The sequence below is a fragment of the Equus caballus genome, chromosome 3 (assembly GCF_041296265.1).
Source record: "Equus caballus isolate H_3958 breed thoroughbred chromosome 3, TB-T2T, whole genome shotgun sequence".
NCBI lineage: Eukaryota > Metazoa > Chordata > Mammalia > Perissodactyla > Equidae > Equus > Equus caballus.
In genome coordinates, this window is record NC_091686.1 from 9,523,994 (window position 1) to 9,547,685 (window position 23,692).

General features: G+C 41.6%; 1 protein-coding gene across 3 annotated transcripts in view; it reads left to right on the forward strand.

Moving 5' to 3' along the window:
- The window catches only part of RSPRY1 (ring finger and SPRY domain containing 1), a 42,812-nt gene that overhangs the window by 13,120 nt on the left and 6,000 nt on the right, over positions 1 to 23,692 (forward strand). For all 3 annotated transcript variants that reach the window (XM_001493854.6, XM_005608280.4, XM_014738329.3), the window contains exons 3-13: positions 4,423 to 4,475; positions 5,160 to 5,272; positions 6,764 to 6,890; positions 7,688 to 7,746; positions 9,886 to 9,952; positions 10,355 to 10,486; positions 11,396 to 11,511; positions 12,443 to 12,586; positions 17,310 to 17,421; positions 20,022 to 20,124; positions 20,466 to 20,618. In XM_001493854.6, coding sequence (XP_001493904.1) covers positions 4,423 to 4,475; positions 5,160 to 5,272; positions 6,764 to 6,890; positions 7,688 to 7,746; positions 9,886 to 9,952; positions 10,355 to 10,486; positions 11,396 to 11,511; positions 12,443 to 12,586; positions 17,310 to 17,421; positions 20,022 to 20,124; positions 20,466 to 20,618 — 1,179 coding nt within the window. The remainder of the gene's footprint in view (positions 1 to 4,422; positions 4,476 to 5,159; positions 5,273 to 6,763; positions 6,891 to 7,687; positions 7,747 to 9,885; positions 9,953 to 10,354; positions 10,487 to 11,395; positions 11,512 to 12,442; positions 12,587 to 17,309; positions 17,422 to 20,021; positions 20,125 to 20,465; positions 20,619 to 23,692) is intronic.

The window sequence follows — 23,692 nt, forward strand, 5'->3', positions numbered from 1 at the left end:
ATTTTACTTCTCCTCCGATGGCAGAGTAAATTCTAAGATTTGATGTTTCTACTTGCTAACATCTCCTGTCTGGAAATGTCTAAACATTTCTGTAGCAGATAACAGTAATTACAGTTATGATCTTTATTAAAGAATATAGTAAATATGGAGTTTGTGTTGCAAGCTACAATAGGAAGTGGTTTCATGAAGACTCACTCTTATCTCGCTTGTCCATCTACTCCACTGACCAGCGATTCAAGCTGAGTTATTTTATCACGAGCATGGCTGCACATAACTTCTGTTGGCAGCGTAAGGACGTGGGTGATGAGGGTTTTCAGCCTCCTCTCTTTATTATATCCCTTATTTGGCCCTCTTCAGTCCATTGGGGAAGCTTGTAAAGTGAAACTGCAGGACACACCTGTACCTGTTTTGGTTTTTTCCCCTTGCTGTGTCTAACTCTTAAGTACAAAATCCCAGATTGAATAACAGTGAAATTAAAGGGCATTGTTCAAGTTGAAAAAATATTTTAACTTAACGTATAGTTCAGTAGTTAGGAGCAAAGTTTTAGAACCATCTGGCCCAGCCCCATAAACTAGCTACATGGCACTGGGTAAGTTACTTCTCTAAGCTTCAGATTACTCATCTATAAAAGGGGAATAATGCCTTTCTTACAGGGATTACCATGAGATAACGTATAAAAGCACCTAGGAGCCAGTCCATTGGTGTAGTAGCTGGGCTCACCTGCTGCACTTCAGTGGCCCAGGGTTTGCAGGTTCAGGTACTGGGTGCAGACCTACGCACTGCTCATCAAGCCATGCTGTGCTGGTGTCCCACAGACAAAATAGAGGAAGATTGGCACAGATGGTAGCTCAGGGACAATCTTCCTCACAAAAAAAACACAAAAACATCTAGTATAGTGCCTCACACATAACACTCTCTCAATAAATGATAGTATTTTTTAAAAAGTTGTATCTGGGTTCTTTTTGCTTCAGGCTCTGCTAGTAAATTTAATTATCTAAATATTTGATAATCACGTTTATAAAAATCCAGTTGTGTTTAGTTCCTCAAACATTATAGCATAAAGCAAGATATACCTGTGCATTTTATTCTGTGGTGATTTTTTTTTTCTGATAGAAATAAATTTGTGGGGCCAGCCCCAGTGGCCTAGTGGTTGAGTTCAGTGTGCTCTGCTTCAGCGGCCCGGATTCAATTCCTGGGCACAGACCTATACCACTCTGTTAGCAGCCATGCTGTGCTGGAAGCCCATATACTAAAAAAATAGAGGAAGATTGGCATGGATGCTAGCTCAGGGCAAATCTTCCTCAGCAAAAAATAATTAAATAAATTTGTTTTGCACATCTTTCTGCTGTAGAACATACTGGGGAGAGGTGGTACTTACAAATATTCTCCATAACCAGTTCAGAAAGGCCTTAAGATGATTAAAAATTATTAAAAACCAGCCTTCGAAGTAGTTCTGGTATCTGAATTAACTTAAGGTAATCTTAATATGTTTGTAGGAAATATCTGTTGAATATAAATCTATGCCATTTACATCCCCCGTACTCAAGCAGGGGGGATGTTATATAAAGATTCTTCATGATGACATTTAAAACGTTCTGTAGAATTGTAATGAAAAGTTGTCCTTCCCAAATGAGGAAGTAAGCCACAAGCAATGTTATTTAAGCCCGTTGGAAAAACAGGTACAGAATAGACTTTGCCATATTTTTTAAAAAGAGTGATTAAGAGAGTATGGGGGCAAGGTAGGAGCTTTATTTCCAAGCTTCAGGAAAATATTACAGATGATGAGTAAACTTACTGATAAAGCACATAATTCACTTGCATGAGGCAACTGATGTACATTTGAATAACAGGGTGACTTTACCTTAAGCCTATTCCTACTGAATCATAGCTGTAAGTCTTCTGAAAATGGGAAAATAAGGCAGATGTAGAGCAAATGGTAAGGATCCTGTCAGAGAATATAATGGCAGAACGGCTCAGACATTTTATAAACACAGTGACATAGCTTGTTTTTTAGAAACTACTAAAGGAGAAGACTTTCATAACCAATAAGGTTTATAAGGCTGTTAAAATCAAACCTGAAAGATAGTTAGGCCAGATGAGCTTGGTAAGGACATCCCTGAAAGGATGTCTGCAGATACTGCAGTCATAACACATCTGTGTTTCTTGTCCTCTTCTCTGTCTGTGTTACTTAGGAAGGGATGACGTTGATCTGAGAGGAAAGCACAGCTCCTGATGCCATAATGAGAGAGCTGCTATAGGAAATGCACTTTAAATCTACTCATTTTAGAATCATTTTGAAGTTCTCTTATTTGTATTTTTTGGTAGTGACCTTATCCTCAGGTTGTTAGTGGAATTAATATGAGTTATTCTCATGGCTTTGGAACTTTGTTTGCAGACTCCTCTTGGTGGGAGTTTTTTCTCGTCACTGCATGTGTGTGTTCTCTCTGTCATTCTGTCTTCCTCTCTCTTCCTGTCTGTCACTTTTATGATTGCCTCCATCTGGTCCCAGGGACCTTCGGTCTCTGACTGAACCTAGAATTGGTGGTTCTGAGTTCCTGTCCCACTGTAAGAAGCCGGGGTCCTGCTGTGTGACTTTTTCTGTTGCTGGAGACTTGCAACTTTGTACCAGTTGTAGCTCAGGTTGTCTTCCAGAACTTTTTCAACTCCTTTCACTGAGAGGGGAACCCCCTGTCCTAGCCCTGAGGGAGTGAGTTTGCTCTGTCCCTTGCACAGGTAGGGTTTTGGTCCCCATTACCTACCCTGTTGGCATAGAGCTCCTGGCACCCCTGTCTAGCTCCTGACCCAGAGCCCAGTAGTCCTAATGCTTTAACTCCTGCCTCCAACTAGAAATTTCTGCTCCGTTTCTCTTCCACAAAGAAGTTTATCTTGTTTTTTGAGCGTAGGGATGTGTGTGTCCTTTCAGTGTGTCTGTATAGAAGCGTCTGTATAGAATTGAGGTGTTCATATTCCTTATTGGTCACTGACCCTGTCATATTTTATTATTTTTCCCTTCTTTCCAAATCCCATTGTCCTCTCTACCACCTACCTCCAAATAGCAGTAGGTAACCACTCTAGTGAATTTAAGGTATGTTCTTCCAATCTTCCTGCCGTGTGTTTGTTTGTGTCTATATAGGAAGTTTATGTATAGTGTTTTGTGTGTGATTTTTAAAATTTACATAACTGATATAGTCATATAAATCTGTTTTCTTAACTTCTCTCAACATTGTGTTTAAGACCTATGTTGCTGTGTGTATATCTACAACTGCTTCTGGCTGCTAGAGTGTTCCTTTGTATGCTTAAAGTACTATATTTTGTTATCCTATAATTTAGTGATGCTCCCTTAGGTTACTTCCAAAGTTTTCTGCCTGCCAATAGCCTCATATGCATCTCTTACCTGTATAATAGTTTTTCTAGCATTATTGACGGTATGCATACTTAATTTCATTATTGCCAGATTGCTCTCCAGAAATGTTTGTAGCAGTTAGTTATATTGGTTAAAACAATTTTTTTAAAATAAGAATTTTCACTTGTTATTAATGGGCACAGGATCTGTCAGACAACCAGCACCTAATGAGTACTGAGATGAACTTAATAATTCCCGTATCACAAGGTTATTCTGAGGATTTAATGATTGGAGACAGTAGTTTTTACATTTTTTTCATAGTAAAACAGAGAGCCATGATATGTAAACAGATAAATGGTGAATGTATTCCTTAAATAGTTAGATTTACCACTGTTTGATGGAAAATTTTTCTTTCATTATTGAAGTTCCCCTCCAGCACCTCCTTAGGATTCCTGGCACCACAGTGCCACTGAATCCTACTGAATTAAGGTATATAATGCCATTTTAGATCAGCGTCTAGACTATTAAATAGCTCCTTGATTGCATTTGGTTTCTTTTCCTCCTCACACCACTTTATGAAGTTTAAACATACAGGGATATTTCCCAGAAGAACACTTACAAATGAAGATGTTTATGTAGGCCCTTGTTTTCCTAAGTGCTCAGCTGGGATTGTCATCTCCCTTCCTAGCGTTTCTTTAGGGGGAGCATGAGGAAGGTGATGTTGACCTCTCTGGCTTGTCTCAGTTGGCACTGGGCCCCAAACGTCAAGCTGAGAGGTGAGGTTCTGGTCTCCAGTTTTAGTTCTTTGCTTTTACTTCAGGCCACATGGTGTCTTTTTGTGTGCCCTTCTGCCCATTTTATTTGTGGTCATCACAGACAGTGACCTTGGAAATGAGCACATGTGGTGTGCATTTGTCCTTACAGGTTATAGCTCTGGTTGTCTCTTCCATCTCTTTCTCTACGTTCATTCGTGTTCATTTCTTTTTTCTTTCTAACACCATACTTCCAGTTTGAATTTTTATTTGGAATTGTTATTTCTTACTTCTTCAAGTTTGATGTCTTGAATGTTTGTTTTTCAGTGATCAAGAACCTCCCTATTCAATGATTACATTGCACGAAATGGCAGAAACAGGTATTTTAAAAGTTTTTTTTAATACTTCCTAATGAATTAATGATTATGAAGAAATGTGGCCACTTTTTTTGAGATAAAAGATTCCAAAAATACTTAGCACACATGACAAAGAAAAAAGCCCTTTGTGTGTGGAAATTTTTCTGTACAACAGTAGTAATTAATAAGCACTGTATATTACATCCTGAATATATAGCTGCACCTCTCAGTAATGCTTTCATCTCACTGAAAGTATGAAAAGAGAATTTTGGGGGTCCTTGACAGGTCTGACCATAACTCTTCTAGAATGGGAAGGATAATTTTTTGCCCCTCGGTTTCCTAAGCATCATTCTGAAAATAGAGCCGACTGTTTCAGATACTTAATCGTCTCAGTTAACTCCTATGTTGTAAATAAAATACTGAAAACTTTTTGAATCATAATTTGAGAACCCAGAACCATAGCTTGAATTTTCTTCAAATAAAGATGCCCCCAAATCACCAGTAAATTAGGCTTCTTTGACTCTGCCATGATGACTAGCAATTGATGACTATGTCCATGCCAGATATTAGCTGCCTAAAAGCTCTCGGATAAAGGCCAAAAGTGTTTCTATTTTAATGTAAAGTCATCTTGTGTGATATTATAAGATATATATTTTCATATTTTTAAAATAATGACTCCATCATATAATCTTCTTGATTTGCTCTTAGATGAAGGATGGTTGGACGTTGTCCAGTCTTTAATTAGAGTTATTCCATTGGAAGATCCATTGGGACCAGCTGTTATAACATTGTTACTGGATGAATGTCCATTGCCCACTAAAGTAAGTTGACACTTAACCTTTTATGAAACTGTCATCTATGCTTAAGCACAGGATGAGTGACCAGAGAGAAGATTTGATGTAATACATTTCCTCTTTATACCTTTGGGGTCTGCTATTATTCAGTTTTAATTTCATGTAAACTTGTTTTGTATTACTAATGAAGTGCTACATCCTCTTTCTGTCAATAACTTATTATCAAGCTTTAGTATAAAATTTTTAAAATGTTAAAAATGGAAGCATTTATGTCTGAAATGGCAATCTTTGTGTGCAAACTAGGAGAGAATATTCAATTGCTGAGCTGATTTTCTTATCTTTCTCTAAACAATTTCCTCATAACAAAAGTTTTTTAAATGTTTGCTATTAAGAGAAAAAAACTATTATACTGAAAGCACTTTAGAGTCTTGCTCAAACGTATTGAAGACTGGTGTAACCTTGATTAGCACATGCCTAGGACAGAAGTATCAAACTCTCATTGTCTTAGTCCATGTGCTCTATGGAATGCTTTTCAAAAGAACTGGGGGGCCGGCCCCGTGGCCCAGTGGTTAAGTTCACGCTCTCCACTTTGGCAGCCCAGGGTTTTGCCGGTTCGGATCCTGGGCGCCGACATGGCACCACTCATCAGGCCATGCTGAGGCAGCATCCCACATGCCACAGCTAGAAGGACCCACAACTAAAAATACACAACTATGTACCAGGGGCTTTGGGGAAAAAAAGGAAAAATAAATCTTTAAAAAAATTGAATTCTGGCATCTTTCATTTGTCTGTTTAAGCCTCAGACATTTGGGCCCAACATGGAAAAACATAATGGACAGAAGAGAAAAGTCTTTGGCCTAGTCACTAATGAATTGACCTTTTCATAGACTTATAAGAAGTTTCAGTTTTAATTTGCCTCAGAAATTCTGGTAAGATTTGTTCTTGCTTGATAAAAAGATATTTTTTAAGTAACTTTTTTTTTGCCTTTTTCTCCCCAAAGCGCCCCAGTATATAGTTGTACATTTTTAATTGTGGGTCCTTCTAGTTGTAGCATGCGGGACGCCACCTCAGCCTGGCCTGATGAGCGGTGCCATGTCCGCACCCAGGATCTGAACTGGTTAAACCCTGGGCCGCCGAAGCGGAGCGTGCGAACTTAACCACTTGGCCGCGGGGCCAGCCCCCTTAAAGTAACTTTTTATTTCAACATCACTAGGCCCTATTGTAGTCAATCAAACTGGCATTTGGGTGGGTTTAGTCTGTTTAATGCTTCAAGAGTATCTGATACAACTAGTACATTTTGAATGAAATGGAGTCTAGCAATTCATGTAAGAAAACTTTCAGGTTGATCAAATATTATTTCCCATCAATAATGATATCATTGAGGACATGATATCATCTTGGTATGGTCATTCTGAGTTAGTTTAACTCCTGGTTATAGTTTTTGTCTCAAAGGATTACCTTGGCGAAAAAACCCAGGTAGTGTATTTATCAAATCCTCTTGTACATTTTTGTTTTTAGGAAGCACTCCAGAAATTGACTGAAATTCTCAATTTAAATGGAGAAGTAGCTTGCCAGGACTCAGGCCATCCCGCCAAACACAGGAACACCTCTGCAGTCCTGGGCTGCCTGGCCGAGAAACTAGCAGGTAATTCCGGGAAGCTCCCAAGGAAGGGCTCGAGTCAGTGTGAAGGGCAGGCTTGGGCTGCAGGTCCTTGAGCACCTGCTGCACCAGAAGGAAGTGTCTCCAAAAAGATAAAATTCAGGGGCAGGGGACTAACTGGACAACAATTGCTCAGAGACCACAGAGGTAAATGCAATCTAATACAGCCTTAAGGATTTCCAGAGGGAATTTTAAAAGAAAAAAGTTTTGCTTATTTGCTTTAAAGTTAAGAGTAAGGGAAAAGGCTAAACTCAGTATAACAAATAAAGATCATATATGTTTATATGTATATCGTATATAATATACAGATGCACATTTTATAAAGTTTAGCTAGATAATGGAGACATCCAAGGTAAGGGAAGAGGAAAGGAACTTTAAATTGAAGCTGTTCCTAAGAATAGAATCAGATGTTTAACTTGTTTATGAATATTACCCATTTTAGGGAAGTTAACATCAAAGTACAGGTGAATTGCTCAGCTAGTTACATCCTACATGGTGGAAGAAACAATGGGTTAGAAATCAGAACACATGGGTGCTGGTCCAGGCTCTGCCACGTGCTCCCCACATGCCCTGCAGTCAGTCCCTTCATTCTGCGCGTTGGGCTGCTCACCTGAAGCGGAGATAGTATCATTCCTTACCTCAGAGCCAGAGGCTCGAATAAGATCATGTGCATGGGAGTCCTTTGTAAAGAGTTCCACCAAAGCAAGTCTGTTGTTACTCGTTACTGATTAAAAATGATATGGCACATTTAATTATATCCAGTGTTTGTTGTATTCGTCTAGGTCCTGCAAGTATAGGTTTATTTAGCCCAGGAATACTGGAATATTTGCTACAGTGTCTGGTAAGTGAGACATCAAAGGTAGTTATTCTTAGTCATCTAGAACTGTGCATTTTACTAAAATTGCCAGCTCAGCCACTGGCGCAGAGAATGGAATCGGTTATAAATTTTATTTGCAGGTGTTTCCTGACTGTTTGTCTATTCCTTCCTATGTTTAAAAAAAAAAAAAAGAATGTGGGATAGGAATTTATTACGAGCAAAAACAGCTGAGTTGGACTGGTTTTAAATTTAGTCATAAGATAGCTGCTGTGATTGGCTTTTGTGTGTGTCCTTAGAGTCTGCCAGATGGTAGTAGGGACCTCCATAGTGGAAACAGAATTACAGGGTGTTCCGAGCCAGGAAACCGTCAGGTCAGATTCCCGGTGACTATAAATCTCTACTCCGCCCTGCCCTCCCTCTCTGCTCCTGCTCTTAAAACTGTTATCGTTGAGTATTTGATGTATTGTCTGTGGAGCTTGTGGTTTGCTGAGGCTGTACAGTCAGATCTCTGACACTGCTGGACTGGTCGGTATTTTTAAAGGTTATTTTTGCAGGCCTGTGAGCACTGGCCTTTTTCAAAATCTCAGAGACCTTATTTTTTTTTTTTTTTTAAGATTTTATTTTTTCCTTTTTCTCCCCAAAGCCCCCCCAGTACATAGTTGTATATTCTTCGTTGTGGGTCCTTCTAGTTGTGGCATGTGGGACGCTGCCTCAGCGTGGTTTCATGAGCAGTGCCATGTCTGCGCCCAGGATTCGAACCAACGAAACACTGGGCCGCCTGCAGCAGAGTGCACAAACTTAACCACTTGGCCACGGGGCCAGCCCCAAGAGAGACCTTATTTTTTTAGTACCCATATGTTATGTACTTAAAACACTTAACACTATGCTAAGTAAGCACTGTGGGGATCCGGAAGTAGTTTAACAGTCCTTTGCCCTCAAGAAGTTTCCTGGTTATTTGAGGGAACAAAACTACTCAGACAAGACAGTTAGCTTCCATTTTATGATAGGATGTGACCAAGGGCAAAATCGCTTCCTTCAGACTAAGTGCTGTAAGAGTTTTGAGAAGGTGATTGGGAAGCAAGAGGTAGGGGTGGTGAGAGCTGGGAGAGTTAGGAGAGAGAGACTGATGGAGGGACCTCAGCTGGGTCACACCATAAGGTTAGGATTTGATTGTGCACAGGAGGACAAAATGGGTTTCTTGGCTAAGGGCGCATCACCAGCAGAAGCCCCGAGATAGCAATGGCTGTGTTCCTGGCATATCACAGAGAATTGTCTGATGAGAAGACAGTGCTCAGAGACAGGAATATGTAGACGGAGTACCCAGTCGGGGGCTCAGGGCCTGAAAAGCCAGATAGAGGGATTAGGAATGCGTATGGCAAGAAGCGGGGTGCTGAACGGGCCTTGCAGGTGGGGAGGATGGTGGTTATACGAGCTTTGCAGACCCTAGTTGAGGACCAGGGCAGTGATTGGGAGTCATCGGACGCTCTGGAGCTCCTCTGCAGGCTCCTAACGTAGATGTGGGAAAGGATGGCTGCGAGAAGATGTGGTGTTCAGCAGATAGGCCTTTCTCTAAATGTGAACACCGTGACGTGAACTTAAATGTAACTGAATGAGCTCACTTGTCACTCTCTCCCACCTACCATCAGCATTTGTGGAATTGCTTTCAGAGAGCAGATTGAAAGCTAAGCCATTAGTTGTTAGTTTCGTTATTTATAATTTTGGGACTTTGTAGTGATGAATGGTCCGTTTTAGCATTCTGAACAAAAAGTCACTTTTAGCTTCAATTCTAGGTTTCTGTTGAACTTGCTTAAGTGAATGTGAGAATCAACATTATTTTATTCAACAGAGCCCTAATATAAGTGTTGCTAAGTAAAATGACTGCATTTAATTTGTTAAATTTAATAAATTTTATTTTGAAATTTCCACATCTAGAACTGAGTGATTTCAAGAAAACAATGTAAGATTTTGAGAGACTATCTTGGTTCTTCATTACTAACAACATTAGTAAATGGAGAACCAAGGACTTGAATGAGTGAAACTTTTCTGACTGCTCTAAGAAAAATCTAGCACATACTGGGCAAGAAGAGGAAATTGATAACTCGCCACCACTGCAGGGGAATGATGTCTTCGTTTTTTGTGTTTTTATCTTTTGTTGTCTTTCAGAAGTTACAGTCCCACCCCACAGTCATGCTTTTTGCACTTATCGCACTGGAAAAGTTTGCACAGACAAGTAGGTATAGTGACTTCTTGCACTAATGATCTTCTGTATCGGTTGTTAGAAATCTTATTTTTCTTAGTTACTGGATGAGCTTATACTTTGAACCTCATCACACGCATATACATTCTGGTTTTGGGTAGACACCACAAGGTCATTGAGATGTAACAGGGACAAAGGCAAGAGTTTTCTCACCTAAGAATCAAAACTTGGTGACCATGATTACCATTTTTTATAGCTAAAACTTTAGTGATGAGATTGCTAGTTTCTGGAAAAAAAGTCAGAGCTCTTGGGCTATGTCATTATTCTAGTTTCCAGGCTCTTTAATTGCCCCCTCGTCCCTTCCTACCGCTAATCAGCCCAGAAGATCGTCCTGTTCTTTCATGGTTAATTCAAGGATTTTGTCTTCCCAAACAGGTGAAAATAAGTTGACTATCTCTGAATCCAGTATTAGTGATCGACTCGTCACGTTGGAATCCTGGGCTGATGATCCTGATTATCTGAAACGTCAAGTTGGTTTCTGTGCCCAATGGAGCTTAGACAATCTCTGTAAGTACAAGCTGCCCCTTGTCGAAATGCCTGTTTCCATTTCCAAGCCCGTTTCTCCTATGGGACCACTAGGTTTCCTTTTGTAATAGTGAGTGTGAGTCTTTCCTTATAAGGTCCTCTCGGTAGGTCAGCTATATTCTAGCAGAAAAGTATTCTAGGAACCCTTCAGACAAGAATTATATGGATGCTTCTAATTCCAGCACTCTTCTGTTAAAAACTTTTACCTGGTACCCTATTTCCTGCTGCATCAAGGCTGTTAATCAGATGGCGCTGTCTAATGAGCTCTTCCCAACACGCAACACGGACTATCTCCTCACTGTCCTACAAGCAGGTCCCCATCATTCCCGCCTCTGGACCTGTTCCCCTCACTTGGAATTCCCACTCTTTACTCTTCTGCCTTTCCCAACGTTGCTCTTCAAAACTCAAGTCATGTCTTACCTACACCATGAAGGAAGGCTTCTCCTGACTTTTCTCTTTTGCTCCTCTAAGGGCTGCTAGAACGAAAACTATGCTACTACTGTGTCCTCACCCCCGCCCCCCACCATACTTGGCACTGTGCTAAAGCAGGGGACGTGTAACCCCCTGCTCCTCCCCCAACATTGAGGGGAATTCCTTACTGCACAGCCTGTGTAGCGCCTGTTAAAGAATTCTGGAAGAGTGTAATTTGGATTTTGTTGCAGGCAAAATAATGACTATAGGAAACAGAAGCCTAAACCCAGCAGTGCTGCCTTTCCTAGCGTTTGCTGGATTCATCTTCGTACGGTAGTGTAGCAGCAAAGCCGAGGTCTCCCCGCCAGTCCGGCCATTTATGAGCACCTCCGCTCCTCAGCTAGGGTGGCAGCTAGCAATGACACTAGTGTTTTTCCACAATAGCCTGCCTTAGAGACATGACCACTTTTTTTCTTGCAGTTTTAAAAGAAGGTAGGCAGCTGACCTATGAGAAAGTGGACTTGAATAGCATTAGGACTATGCTGAATAGCAACGATGTCAGCGAGTACCTGAAGATCTCGCCTCATGGCTTGGAGGTAAAGTTTCCACAGATGGACCATTCAGGGGAAAAAGTCCTGCTCTCATTTTCATGCCCTGGTTCTGAACAAAAGCAATTTCTTAAAGAATAAATAGAAGTTTATATTATACTCGAAGAGTGGTCACAGGTGGACGATGGTGGGAGAGGGGGTGTTCGGGGTATCGTTTACTCTTTCATATCCCACATGGTGCTGTACGGATGGTAGGCCCTATAACATTTACTGACTGTTTGGTTTAAATGTGCCTGTTTGTAATCTCTGCCATTTTATTCAGCTAAAGCTACAAAGAGTAGAGTTTCTAAAAGAGGCCCTTTTTTTTAATCCCTACATAGCCAACCCTATTTGGTCTAGTGCTTCCACCTCTCCCTGTATGTTGGAAACGGTGCTGATTTTGTGGTGAAGCTTGATGAAAGAGCTGTTTATGTACAGGAAGGTACCATAAGGCACTAGACGTGCTAAGATTAAAGAGCCGTTTGAAGAATGACTGCAGACAGCTCTTAGATCTTATGTATTGCCAAATGCCTTATGTAGTTTTCTGCTTTAGATTACTCTTAGGTATCCCACCTTATACCTTCAATATCCTTCTGTATCGTAACAAGCACTGGTTAAGGTAATGTTTGTGCATTGGTGAAAGAGTCTACTATGAGAGCAAAGCTTTGTAAGCACTTAACAATGAAGCCTTCACTAATCCTGACTGCAGCCGTCTTTGAGGTCTTCCAATCCTGTCAGAACTCCCTGGAAATAAAACTATAAAATAGAATGTGCTTCATTCGGTTTTATGCTTTTTGTCACTGAAGATGCACAGAGAAGGAAACAATAGTCCACCAGAAGCTTTAATAAGGAAAAATACATTCAACCTTCTGAGCAGTCGGTTATCCTTGGTGGTCTTCAGGCACTGATGGTGGACTGTCACACTCTTTGGTTTTGCCAGGCTCGCTGTGATGCCTCGTCTTTTGAAAGTGTGCGTTGTACCTTTTGTGTGGATGCTGGCGTATGGTACTATGAAGTAACAGTGGTCACTTCTGGCGTCATGCAGATTGGCTGGGCCACTCGAGCGAGCAAGTTTCTCAATCATGTGAGTACCATGGAGAATGGTGCAAATGGGGCGGCAGCAGTGTTTTGGCGAGTGGGTGAAGGATACTAATTTTTCAGACAGATTTGCATGATAATCGTTCTTGGGCTGAACCATATAGAGCCAAATCCCTAACAGTGGTTTGCTAAACTGATTTGGAAATAGGAAAATGCAAGTGAAATTGCCCGTCAGCTTCTTTTTCGCTTGTTTTAAGTTCATGTTAATTTTCCACCCAGAGGTTGGATGTGTCCTTTGTCTTTGTGGCTCTGCTCCAGCCCCAGCCCCATCTTTGATTAGTTTTTATATTGGGACCAGTGATAATTTTTACCTTGCATTTAAGCTTTAAGAACTTTGTAGGGGGGGCCAGTGCAGTGGCCTAGTGGTTCAGTTCACACGCTCCACTTCAGAGGCCCTGGGTTCGCCAGTTTGGACCCAGGTGCGGGCCTACACAGCACTCATCAAGCCATGCTGTGGCAGGCATCCCACATATAAATTAGAGGAAGATGGGCACAGATCTTAGCTCAGGGCCAGCCTTCCTCAGTGAAAAGAGGAAGATTGGCAGCAGATCTTAGCTCAGGGTTAATCTTCCTCACACACACACAAATTTTTTTAATTTAAAAAAAAAAAGAACTTTGTAGTAATTGTCTTCCTTTCATAAAGTCCTAAATATTGGCTTGACTTCTCTTACTTGACTTTTGCCTTGTAATTAGTAGGCACAATAGTTTTGAATATTTACTATTTGTTTTATTACAGAAAGCTGTAATATAAAAGGGAGGATTAAGCCCACTAGAGGAAGTGGAATTGGGCTACCACTACTTGAGTGTGAGAGGTTGGGGTTCCTCCCTTCCCTGCAGATGTCGATTTCTTGCCACTTTATACCCTTCGAATGCCCAGCTCAATCGGCTTTCTTCCGTTAGTCAGATTACAAGCTGTTTGGAACTAGTCCAGTTTTGATCAGGGATATTTTGTATATGTGATTTTTACCCTTTGGGCTGGGAAGAACCCCTTGGATTATTTTGTTCATCTAAATCAGAGTCTCCCGTCGTATGTAAGGTCCTGGGATGGGTTGGAGAAGTGATCCAACAAAATCAAACTAAACTTGCCTGCCATGAGCATCGTTCCTACAGGGCCTTTCCAGCAAGGCTTCATAGCATCCTGGAATGATTCATGGCATTTTATTAAACTCCTTGCTGGAGAGAGACAGATTGGAGGAAGAGGGCCAGTGGAGAGGTCAGGTCCGGATTCTTGTCCATGGTGGGAAACTAGAACCCAGTCTGCCGGTGGTTTTGTTGAGAGCCTTCCCTGACACAGGGCCTCCTGGCCAACTGGCCGTGGTTGAAACCTGGAAGCTTGGGGCTTTTTTGTGGCGGCATGTAGTCAGAAGTGAATGGATCTGGGAAACAATGCCAGTTACTCTCTTGGTTCCCAACTTGGGCACCAATTTAAAGCAGATAGTATCAGTTACATGACAGCCTGCCCCAAATGCTGTCCTAAAGGTGATTTTTTAGGACTTTAAAAAAAAGTCTTAATTTCCAGAGCACCTTTGTTTTAGAGCCTACCATCTGATTCCCACAACAGTTTTTGTTGTCACAATGTCCATTTCACAGATGAGAAAACTGAGACTGGGAGTAGGACATAAACTAGCGCTAGAGTTCAATCCCTTTCTTATTACAGTAGTTGTTTTCTGTATATTTGAAAATGGGGAGAATCTCAGAGAATTAGCTAGCCTCCTCATTTGGAAGTAAAGAATTGTTCCAGAACTAGAAGAAATACGACTCCTCTAGGGAACAACCTTCAGTATAAAATTTGTCTCTCCTAATTTGGCAGCAAACACATTTCAGGTCTAGGTGTAGTATATCTGAGACTAAATGTTGCAAATTATTTTTTTTTAATACTAGCAAAGCTGGATCATTTTATTTGGTGGATGAAACTAATTTCTGCCATTATGTGCAGAATCTTTGGCTCCTCAACTTAAGAGGCTTCAAATACTGTTTTCCTATCCTCCAAATTGCTGCATAGACTGTTCTTTCTTGAAAAAATAAAAACAAAAGCAAAGCATGTTTCCCTTATCCAAGTACTGGTTGATTCCCTATTAGAAATTGATGAAGCCTGATATGTCTTTTCCCAAACGTAAGATTTTAACCATGTTGCCATACTTACAACTTTGCTTCAGGTGGACATCGTTCTGGTGATTCTGAATCTTTTTACCTGTACAGACAGGGTGTGGTTTGATGGAATAAGTCGTTCCTAGGATACACACAGATTCTAAAGGTTTGAAATCTGCCCATAGTGCCTCTTATTTTAACTCTTACTGCTTGGGCTTCAGTTTTGAAAGGATGCTCAAAGTGTTGGGCTCAGAGATCATTAAAATGAGAAGCATAAGGATAGTTCTTGTTCAGGTCACCTGCAGAATAGTTTATCTTGCTGTGTTGTGTATTTTTCTGGGGGTATGGGAGGAGCAAGTCTCCAAGGGTACATTTTGACTTACCTAAAATAACTTTAGACTGTGGAGCATCTACCATGTGCCGGGTCTTTCACGTACTCATCTCTAATCTTTCTGAGAATTTGGGAAAGTATTCTCCCATTTAAAGATGGAGAATGAAGTTCAGGGAATTTAGTTTAGAAACTTGCCCAAAGTCACCTCACCTCCAAGTACTGGAGAAGAATTCAAACCCTGGTCAAGATAGCCCAAGCTCCTTCCCCTGTTGAAGGCTCTTGCCTTGGAGAAAATGACTCTGCCATCTTAAACAGAAAAGGAATGACTTGGAAGCCTGTCCAGGGCTCCCAGACTGTTGAGGGGTTTGGGAACCTGGGCTCCAAGTCAACACCAGAGGACCAAGAGACAGGAAGTACAACAGCCAGTGTTTTGGGGGCCAAGATGCCAACACTGATGTTACAAATCAGTCCTAACCATCCCTCCTTGTGGGCTTACTCACACCTCACTGGGTATCTGCTGGGAAGGTCCAGTTGGCCAAGCTTAGGTCACATCTTACCCCTCCACCTCCAGAGCAGGAGGCAGGACACTGTATTTTCACTACGTTCTCCATAATGGGAAGGGGTTTGGATGCTGGACAGCAGGAAAAAGGATGGTGTCCGCCACATGGGGAAAGATTCAAAATACCCTGAATGACAAGCTATGGATGAGCTTTCTTTTTGTTGTTTTTAGTAATCCATTATTAAAATATCCATGACAAGAAACAGGCAGATCAAATTATCCCGCAAGTACCAAGCCAGCTTCCCTGTTCTCTCGTTTATCTGTCTCAGCTGATGGAAACCATAGTTGGTCCTGCTGGGGATGTTTTCAGGTTGAAAGAGGATGTAGTACATCTCGATTGCTCTCTGAGATGTAAGCTCAAGGGATTTTTTAAGTGCATCTCTTCCTGGCAGAGGCATCTAAGTCTTAGCCTGTAGAAGTTGATCTGTGGTTGAAATTATTGGCGCTCCCCCTCTGTCCCACAGTGCCATTCTGTTGTGAAATCCATCCAGGCACAGAAGACTGCATGGTAAAGTCTGTTCTTCAGCACCTCTTGGTGGCTGGGAATCTTCTAGGAATTTCTTTCAAGTGTTCTGTCGAGGACTTCTACGACATTAGAAACTGAAGATAGAAAAGAATTGCTTGCCTTTTGTCTATGTCTCAACACCCATGAAATAAAAAATAAGTTTTTTGCTTACACGTTCAGGCTTAAAAGGGATAGCAAGGTGTTCTCTCTAGTAGTCTAGTGAATGTCTTCTCCGCCTGAGGACAGTTAAATGCAAGTTCATTTAACTCTTTAAGAGTCTGAATGGTGCGGTCAGAACAGCTAATTCAGAAGCCTCACTTTGGGGAACACTCATCTGAATTCAGTATATTGCCGTCCTAGTAGTCAAGGAGAGTGTTAGAGCCGTTTTCCAATCTGTCTCCTCACTGCGTTGTTTATCCTGTAGAATAAACAGACTGTCACCAGGACCTGAGATCTTACTTGGATTTGGCTCACATTTTCAATTCCTTTCTCCACCACAGTCTTTCACCATTGACCCTTAAAGAGAGCCAGCAGTGTCTGACCTGCATGTTTCCTCTATTTCTTCTATTTTTTTTATAAGCACTCAAAATAATTTCTTAAGGTCCCGTCCACCTTTTTAATATTAGTAAAATAATTGTGAAATAATTAAAAGGTAGTAAGTAATAAAAGAAGCTGCCAAGGACCTGTATGATGCTCAAATTGAGCCAATTTCAGAACAGCTATTAACTGATTGTCCCCTCTGACCTTTCTCTTGTCTCTGGTTTTGAAATCTCTGAGCATGTGGGTGTTTGAAATCTACCACATGCAAGAAGGCTGTTCGTCCAGCCACAGTGAAGTGGAAAGCATACTAGTCTTGCAATCAGAAGATTGCAAGGTCCAAAGTTAACTCTTCTAGTAATGTGTCCCTGGGCAAGCTGGTTGGCTTCTCTGAGCCTGTATTTCCTCTTAAAATGGAGCATCATGCCACAACCCGAAGGTGGTTAGTGAGAATTAAGTGCACTACAAATGTGAAATTTCGGACGTATTTGTTGGTGAAATCATTATCTATTCACATGGAACCAGGCCTCTAGCTCAGAATTTTGGTATCTTCCAAGAACCATAGGCTCTCCCTTCATCCAAAAAGTTTAGAATTCCAGCCACAAGGTTAATGGTTATAAAAGACCACTCTTTTCCCAGAACACAGCAGGCAGAGCCTTGCTAATCTTCTGGGCCCTGTCTCCCTCCAGGAAGGCTACGGCATTGGGGACGACGAATATTCCTGTGCATACGATGGCTGCCGGCAGCTGATTTGGTACAACGCCAGAAGTAAGCCTCACCTACACCCATGCTGGAAAGAAGGTATCATTCGTCTCCATCATGAATTTATCTGCTAGGTTAAGACTTCTGGCAGTGATGAGGCATCTGTTATGTTAGGCTTTGAAATTTTTTTTTTTTAAGATATTATTTTTCCTTTTTCTCCCAAAGGCCCCCCACCCCCATCGTTGTGTATTTTTGGATGTGGGTCCTTCTAGTTTTGGCATGTGGAATGCTGCCTCAGCATGGCTTGATGAGCAGTGCCATGTTGGCGCCCAGGATCTGAACCCGGGAAACCCTGGGCCACCGGAGCAGAGCACTTGAACTTAACCACTGAGCCACGGGGCAGGCCCCTAGGCTTTGAAATGTTTTAATGGAAGACGATTAAATGTGAAAAGGGATATTAGCCTTTGTATCCCCTGCCTTGGATGTGAACAGTATCCTCCGGATAAGCTCACCTCTGATGGAGCCCTTCTTTTAGTAAAAACATTTCAGACTGTAAAATTCTTAATTTAGTGGGAAAATGATAAGATTAATATGAATTCTAGTTTCCTCTCTGGGTATATGTTTTAAATTAAAGCAGCCATGGAGATACTGAAGACACTAAAATCGTAATGCCAGTGAAATGAGATTATTTTCAGAGACCGGATGGCTGTGGAATAGGTACTATTCAGTGGCCACATTCTGGGCCCCTCTAGAGCAGCTTTTAAGGATAATTTGAGCACTTTCAGCCTGAAACATGTCTACACAGCCTCCAGTCTCCTGACATCAGGCTTGGGATGCTTCAGAGCCCGAGACTGCCAGGACTCTCAATCATGGCTCCAGGATTTTTAGCAGAAATGTATCTTATCAACAGCATGATCTTTTTTCCCCATTCAATTTTTGTTGCATCTAGTTTACAGTGTCCAAGGCCCTAGACCCAAAAAAAAATTTATTAATGAAAGAGACAAGTGGCAAAGGTAGAACCACACAGTTGGTTTGTTAACACTTAAGACCAAAGGATTTAAAGTTTTTGAGTCTTTTCACCTCCAACTAAATACAGTGAAAATAGGACTTCCTTGCCACGGTACCATTCCACTGGAGGGTGGTATGCTCAGAGGGCCTCCTGGTGCCCACACCTCATCCTGAAGACGTAAAGTCATATGGCAAGGAATGGAACCTCTGGACAGATTTTATTCCCCACATCAGAGCTAGATGGAGGATACAGCTCCAAGTGTCCCTCTCTCAGTTTTCTGCCCGAGCAGCATTATAAATGTAAACTGAATTTTCAGGCATGTTAAGAGAGCAGGAATGTGACCACTACCATGAGAGGACAGCTCCTCTTAATTAACTAAATATCTAGTGTGGGAAAGGAAAAAACCTGAAAAGCCAACATTAGCCCTCATTTTAATGGCATGCAGGTTCTTAAAGGAACATACAGCTTCTTTAGGGGCCGGTCCGGTGGCATAGTGGTTGAGTTCGCACGTTCTGCTTCTCAGCAGCCCGGGGTTCACCGGTTCGGATCCCGGGTGCGGACATGGCACCGCTTTAAGGAAGAGGCACTGTCAGCAAAGACTGTTTTGTTTTGTTTTTAAATCCCTTGTAATTCCTCCATCCAAAGATTTTTTTTTTAAAACACTTAAAATTTGATGTATATATTTTTGTTGTTGTTACACTTAATATGCCTTGGACATCTTTCCAGGTTATTAAATAGCATTATTTTAAATGGCTTTTTCAGTATTTCATTATATAATTGTACTCTATTAATCAGTCCTCAAGGTTGGACAGTTACATTTTTGCCTTTCAAAATTATTCTTATAGGGGCCAGCCCGATGGCATAGTGGTTAAGTTTGTGCACTCTGCTTCAGTAGCTGGGGGTTCACCAGCTGGGATCTCGGACACGGACCTATGCACTGCTTATCAAGCCATGCTGGGGCAGGTGTCCCACATATGAAATAGAGGAAGATGGGCATGAATGTTAGCTCAGGGCTAAGCTTCCTCAAAAAAATTAAAAAGGAGGTCATGAAAGAAAAATGAAGTTGTTATTATAAAGAAGTATTATAAATCATTCTTGATTTTCTCAGGATAAATCCTTAGAAGTAAACCTTCTCTGGCAAGAGGGATACAGAGTTTCAACAGTTTGGTTATATATTGCCAGATTTTCTTCCACCAGCACTGAATGTCCGTTTTTCTTGTCATCACTGTAATTTCATTTGTTTACCTTCAATAGTTTAAAAAGCAAAAATTTTATGAGTAAAGATGAATGCTTTTTGTTTTTTTTTTTTAAAAAAAACTTGTTTTTGGGCAGTTGTTAGAGAGTTTTAACTCTCACCAGAGAGGCAAAGAAACACATGATTTTGATCTTACCATATTTTACTGATCCCAAAATACACATTTTTTTCCACATTTGAGCATCTTTGAAATTGAGATGCATCTTACAATCGTGGCTTGTCATAGATTCATTGGCAGCATTTTCTTAATGGTACATTAAAATATTGGTACGAAGAGGTCAATCGGATCAGTTGCAGAAGCAGCAAGAAAGGTGAACATGTCGAATACCTGGCCGCAGATCCAGACTTAATACAGTGACTTAGAACCCTTGAGACGCTTGGCAGCATCCTGGTAGTATACGCCCTGGCCTAACAGTGTTTCTCTTTACCCTCTAGGAGACACAGTAGGATTTCTGTTAGACTTGGATGAAAAGCAAATGATCTTCTTTTTAAACGGCAACCAGCTGCCTCCTGAGAATCAAGTCTTTTCATCTACTGTGTAAGTAGCTCTTCTCAGTCAAAAATTTGAGTCGATCCATGGAATGTACTTTTCTCCAGAAAAACACTTTGTCTATTTATGTAGTCAGTCGTGATGAGAAAGCATGTTGAGTAATTGGGGACCCATTTGATCATCCCTAAAACCATCCCAAAGTTTGATGTAGGAAGACAAGGGCAGGATATTCTCTGGTTCACGGTCCGTCTATGTTAGTGAGCAGAATCTGTCACCCTTCCTTTCTGCTAGGGTACGACTCATTCCGACTTTCTGAAGACCACTTTGTTTATAAGCTTTACTTTGTTTTTATTAATTCTCTTGACCTTTGTGCTCATTTTTCTTTGTAGATCTGGATTTTTTGCTGCAGCTAGTTTCATGTCATATCAACAATGTGAGTTCAATTTTGGAGCAAAACCATTCAAATATCCACCATCTACGAAATTTAGCACTTTTAATGACTATGCCTTCCTAACAGCTGAAGAGAAAATCATTTTACCAAGGTAAGGAATCTGCTTAAGCAATCTCCAGACTTTCACGTGCATCCTGTGAGAAATTAAAACAATTTTTAACACTCTTTTTTCAACTTTTTACAAATCATTTTGAAAACGTTAGTAAAATGGATGAATTCCTAGGAAATAGAAATTACTAAACCAGATCCCAGAAGAGAGTTAAACAAACCAATTATTATTATAAAATTAATTGAAAAAAATTAAGAGCTATGTCCCCAAAAAGCACCAGCTCCCGCTGGTCTCCCAGGGGCTCTCCACCAAATCTTCAGGTAACAGGCAACTTCATTGCTGTTTAAAATGCTACAGAACCCAGAGAGAAAGAGGACTTCCAAATTATTTTTATGAGCTAAATAACATTGGTATAAAAATCAGATAGTGTAACACATACACATAAAAAAACCCTGCACACTAACTTCCCTTGGATGTCAGTGTAAAAATCATAAATATTAGGAGATCAAGTGCATCTTTTAACAGGCTTGGGTTTAATGAAACAGACTTCTTGTTGGGTTTTAGCTACATGTCATAGATGCCAACACTGTTCTACAGCCATTAGGAAATGCCACCTTGGATAAAATTTTACAGCCCTTATTTGCCAAAAACCATGATTGGCATTAATTGTCTCATTGGATGAATGCCTGCTTTTCTTCCTGATGAGATGAACACGGTCTGTTCCGTAAGCTAGGAGAGACTGCAGCTGCTTCCTGCTAATTCCTTCAAGGTGGAGCTTGTTTCACTATGTAAGCCAAAGTTTATGCTTTTTAGCAAAGCAGCTTCCTGGGCCTGTGTGAGGAAGGTCTTCCTGTTAGTGACGGTACGTGTGTTATGTCAGTGAGAGTCTCTTTCAGCGGTCAGGGAGACCACAAGGGCCATGGCGTAGCCAGTGCTAGGTCATTGTGCCCCTGACGGTATCTATACCCTAATACTGTAATCCCAGTCCTGTTTTGGCTCAGAAAGTAGGTCTGGAAACAGGCCTTCTGGGCTGTGCTTCACCTTGGACTCAGTGTCTCAAGGCTTGAGAGTGGCTCAGCAGTCTCCAGATGAACTAGAAAATGTCACATAGTAACAGCAGCATTGCCTGCAGCAGCTGAACCTCCGTTAGATCCCAAGAACGAAGAGCCGCTTATATCCCTCTGTGGTTCCTCCCTAGAATGTCCCTTCAGCTGGTCTTGTGCCCGACAGAGATTCGGAACCTTAAATTCCTCTTGGTGAGAGTCTGAAGCAACACCTGTCTCGTCTGTCATACCTCATTCCTTTTTTATTTAGCCTGTCTTCTTGGAAGCAGCCCACAAAGAAGCCTGCCTTCTCACATACACCCTGAAAGGGACACCTGACCCATCTGAGAGTTCCTTGGAGGCTGGCCTTGGTTAAAACTGCTTCAGCATTTAACCGCCCCTGCAGAAGTAAACTTTCCAAAAGGCAGGTGGCAGTAGGCATCAGCGGTCCGAAAGTCTCCTTTTACGGGCAGCTTTTAGGTACTCTCTTTGCACCACATCCATTCAGCGCCCAAAGGGCAGCCTACCCTGAGTTAGAGCAGCGGAGCTGCAGGCTAGGGCAATCCTCTGCTGCTCTGGACTCTGTTGTCCTGACAGTGACACCATGATAGGGGCTGTCGGTGCCGAATTGAGTGGCCTCCTTAATACCAGCCCCCTGTTGGTTGGTGCCTTGCCCCCTTGACATTCCAGTTGCACGTAATTACAAATTGTCACATTGTGCGAACATGCCTAAGACCATTTTCTATGCCATTAGTATTTTCGGCCCATGCTCCAAAAGCTTATATTCGGGGACACTCTCTTACTCATTGGAGTAGTATTCCTTGCTGGCTTCAGGGGAGACCATGGCCTTGTTACTACCTGGGATTTCATAAATTGTTCTATTTTGTGTGTACTCTCTGTCTCTAACTCTTCTCCTTTCATTCGTTTGTTTTTTTCTTCTTAGCCTTTTTATTATAGAAAACAAAATACACAAAAAAGAAAAAAGAATAGAACAGTGAAGCACCATATACCCACCTCTCAGCTACAGTAGTCGTTCACTCACAGCCACATGCTTCTCTGAGCATCTTCCCTTATCTCTGTTAGTAGCTCCATGATGACGGTAATTCCAGTTTCCGTGGCCTTAATCCTAGGACATCCTTGACACTCTGCCATTCCCACATCCTATCCCTCAGCAAATCCTGTGGGCTTTGCCTTCAGAATATATCCTAAATCCAGCTACTTCATAGCACCCTCACTGCTACCCCCATGCTCCAAGCCTCCATCATTTTCACCTGGATTATTTGTGCCCGCCCTCTAACTAGTCTCCCTAGTCCTACTTTGACCCCCGTTCAGTCTGTTCAACCCAGCCTCCAGAATACTTTCGTTACAACTTTAATCAGCTCACACACTTCTTTGCTCAAAACACTCTAGTGGCTTCCCATTTCATTTAAGGTAAAAACTTAAATCCTAATAGTGACCTACCAGGCCCTAAAAGATTTGTCTCCTCCTCTCCTCCATTACTTTTCTGACCTTATCTCCTACCCTCTCCCATTTGCTCATGGTCCTTTAGCCTTCTTACTGCTCCTAAAACATAGCATTATAACCTCAGGGCCTTTGCACTTGCTGTGCCTGCTCCTAGAATCGTCCAGTGTGTGTTTTCCAACACCACTAGGCAATTAACTTAATTCTGACACTATCTACCTGGAGATAGCATTAGATCCCACTTAAGGGCTCAGTCCTACAAGACTGACCCCTACACTTCAGACGTCAATCAAAAGTCCAGGTTGTCACCTGTGCTTCTGACCCACCAGCTATGGATGGAGGGTTCTAACAGCTCCCTCCTCAGGTTCCATTAATCTAGAGTGGCTCACAGAACTCAGGAAAACAGTTTACCTACTAGTTTACTGGTCTAATAAAAGGATATAATTCAGGACAGCCAGATAGAAGAGATGCATAGGGCAAGGTGTGAGGAAAGGCCACAGAGCTTCATGCCCTCTCAGAGCACACCACTCTCCCCTCCTCTCCACGTGGTCACCCTCCCGGAAGCTATCTGAACCCCATTCTTTTGGGTTTTTATGGAGGTTTTATTACATA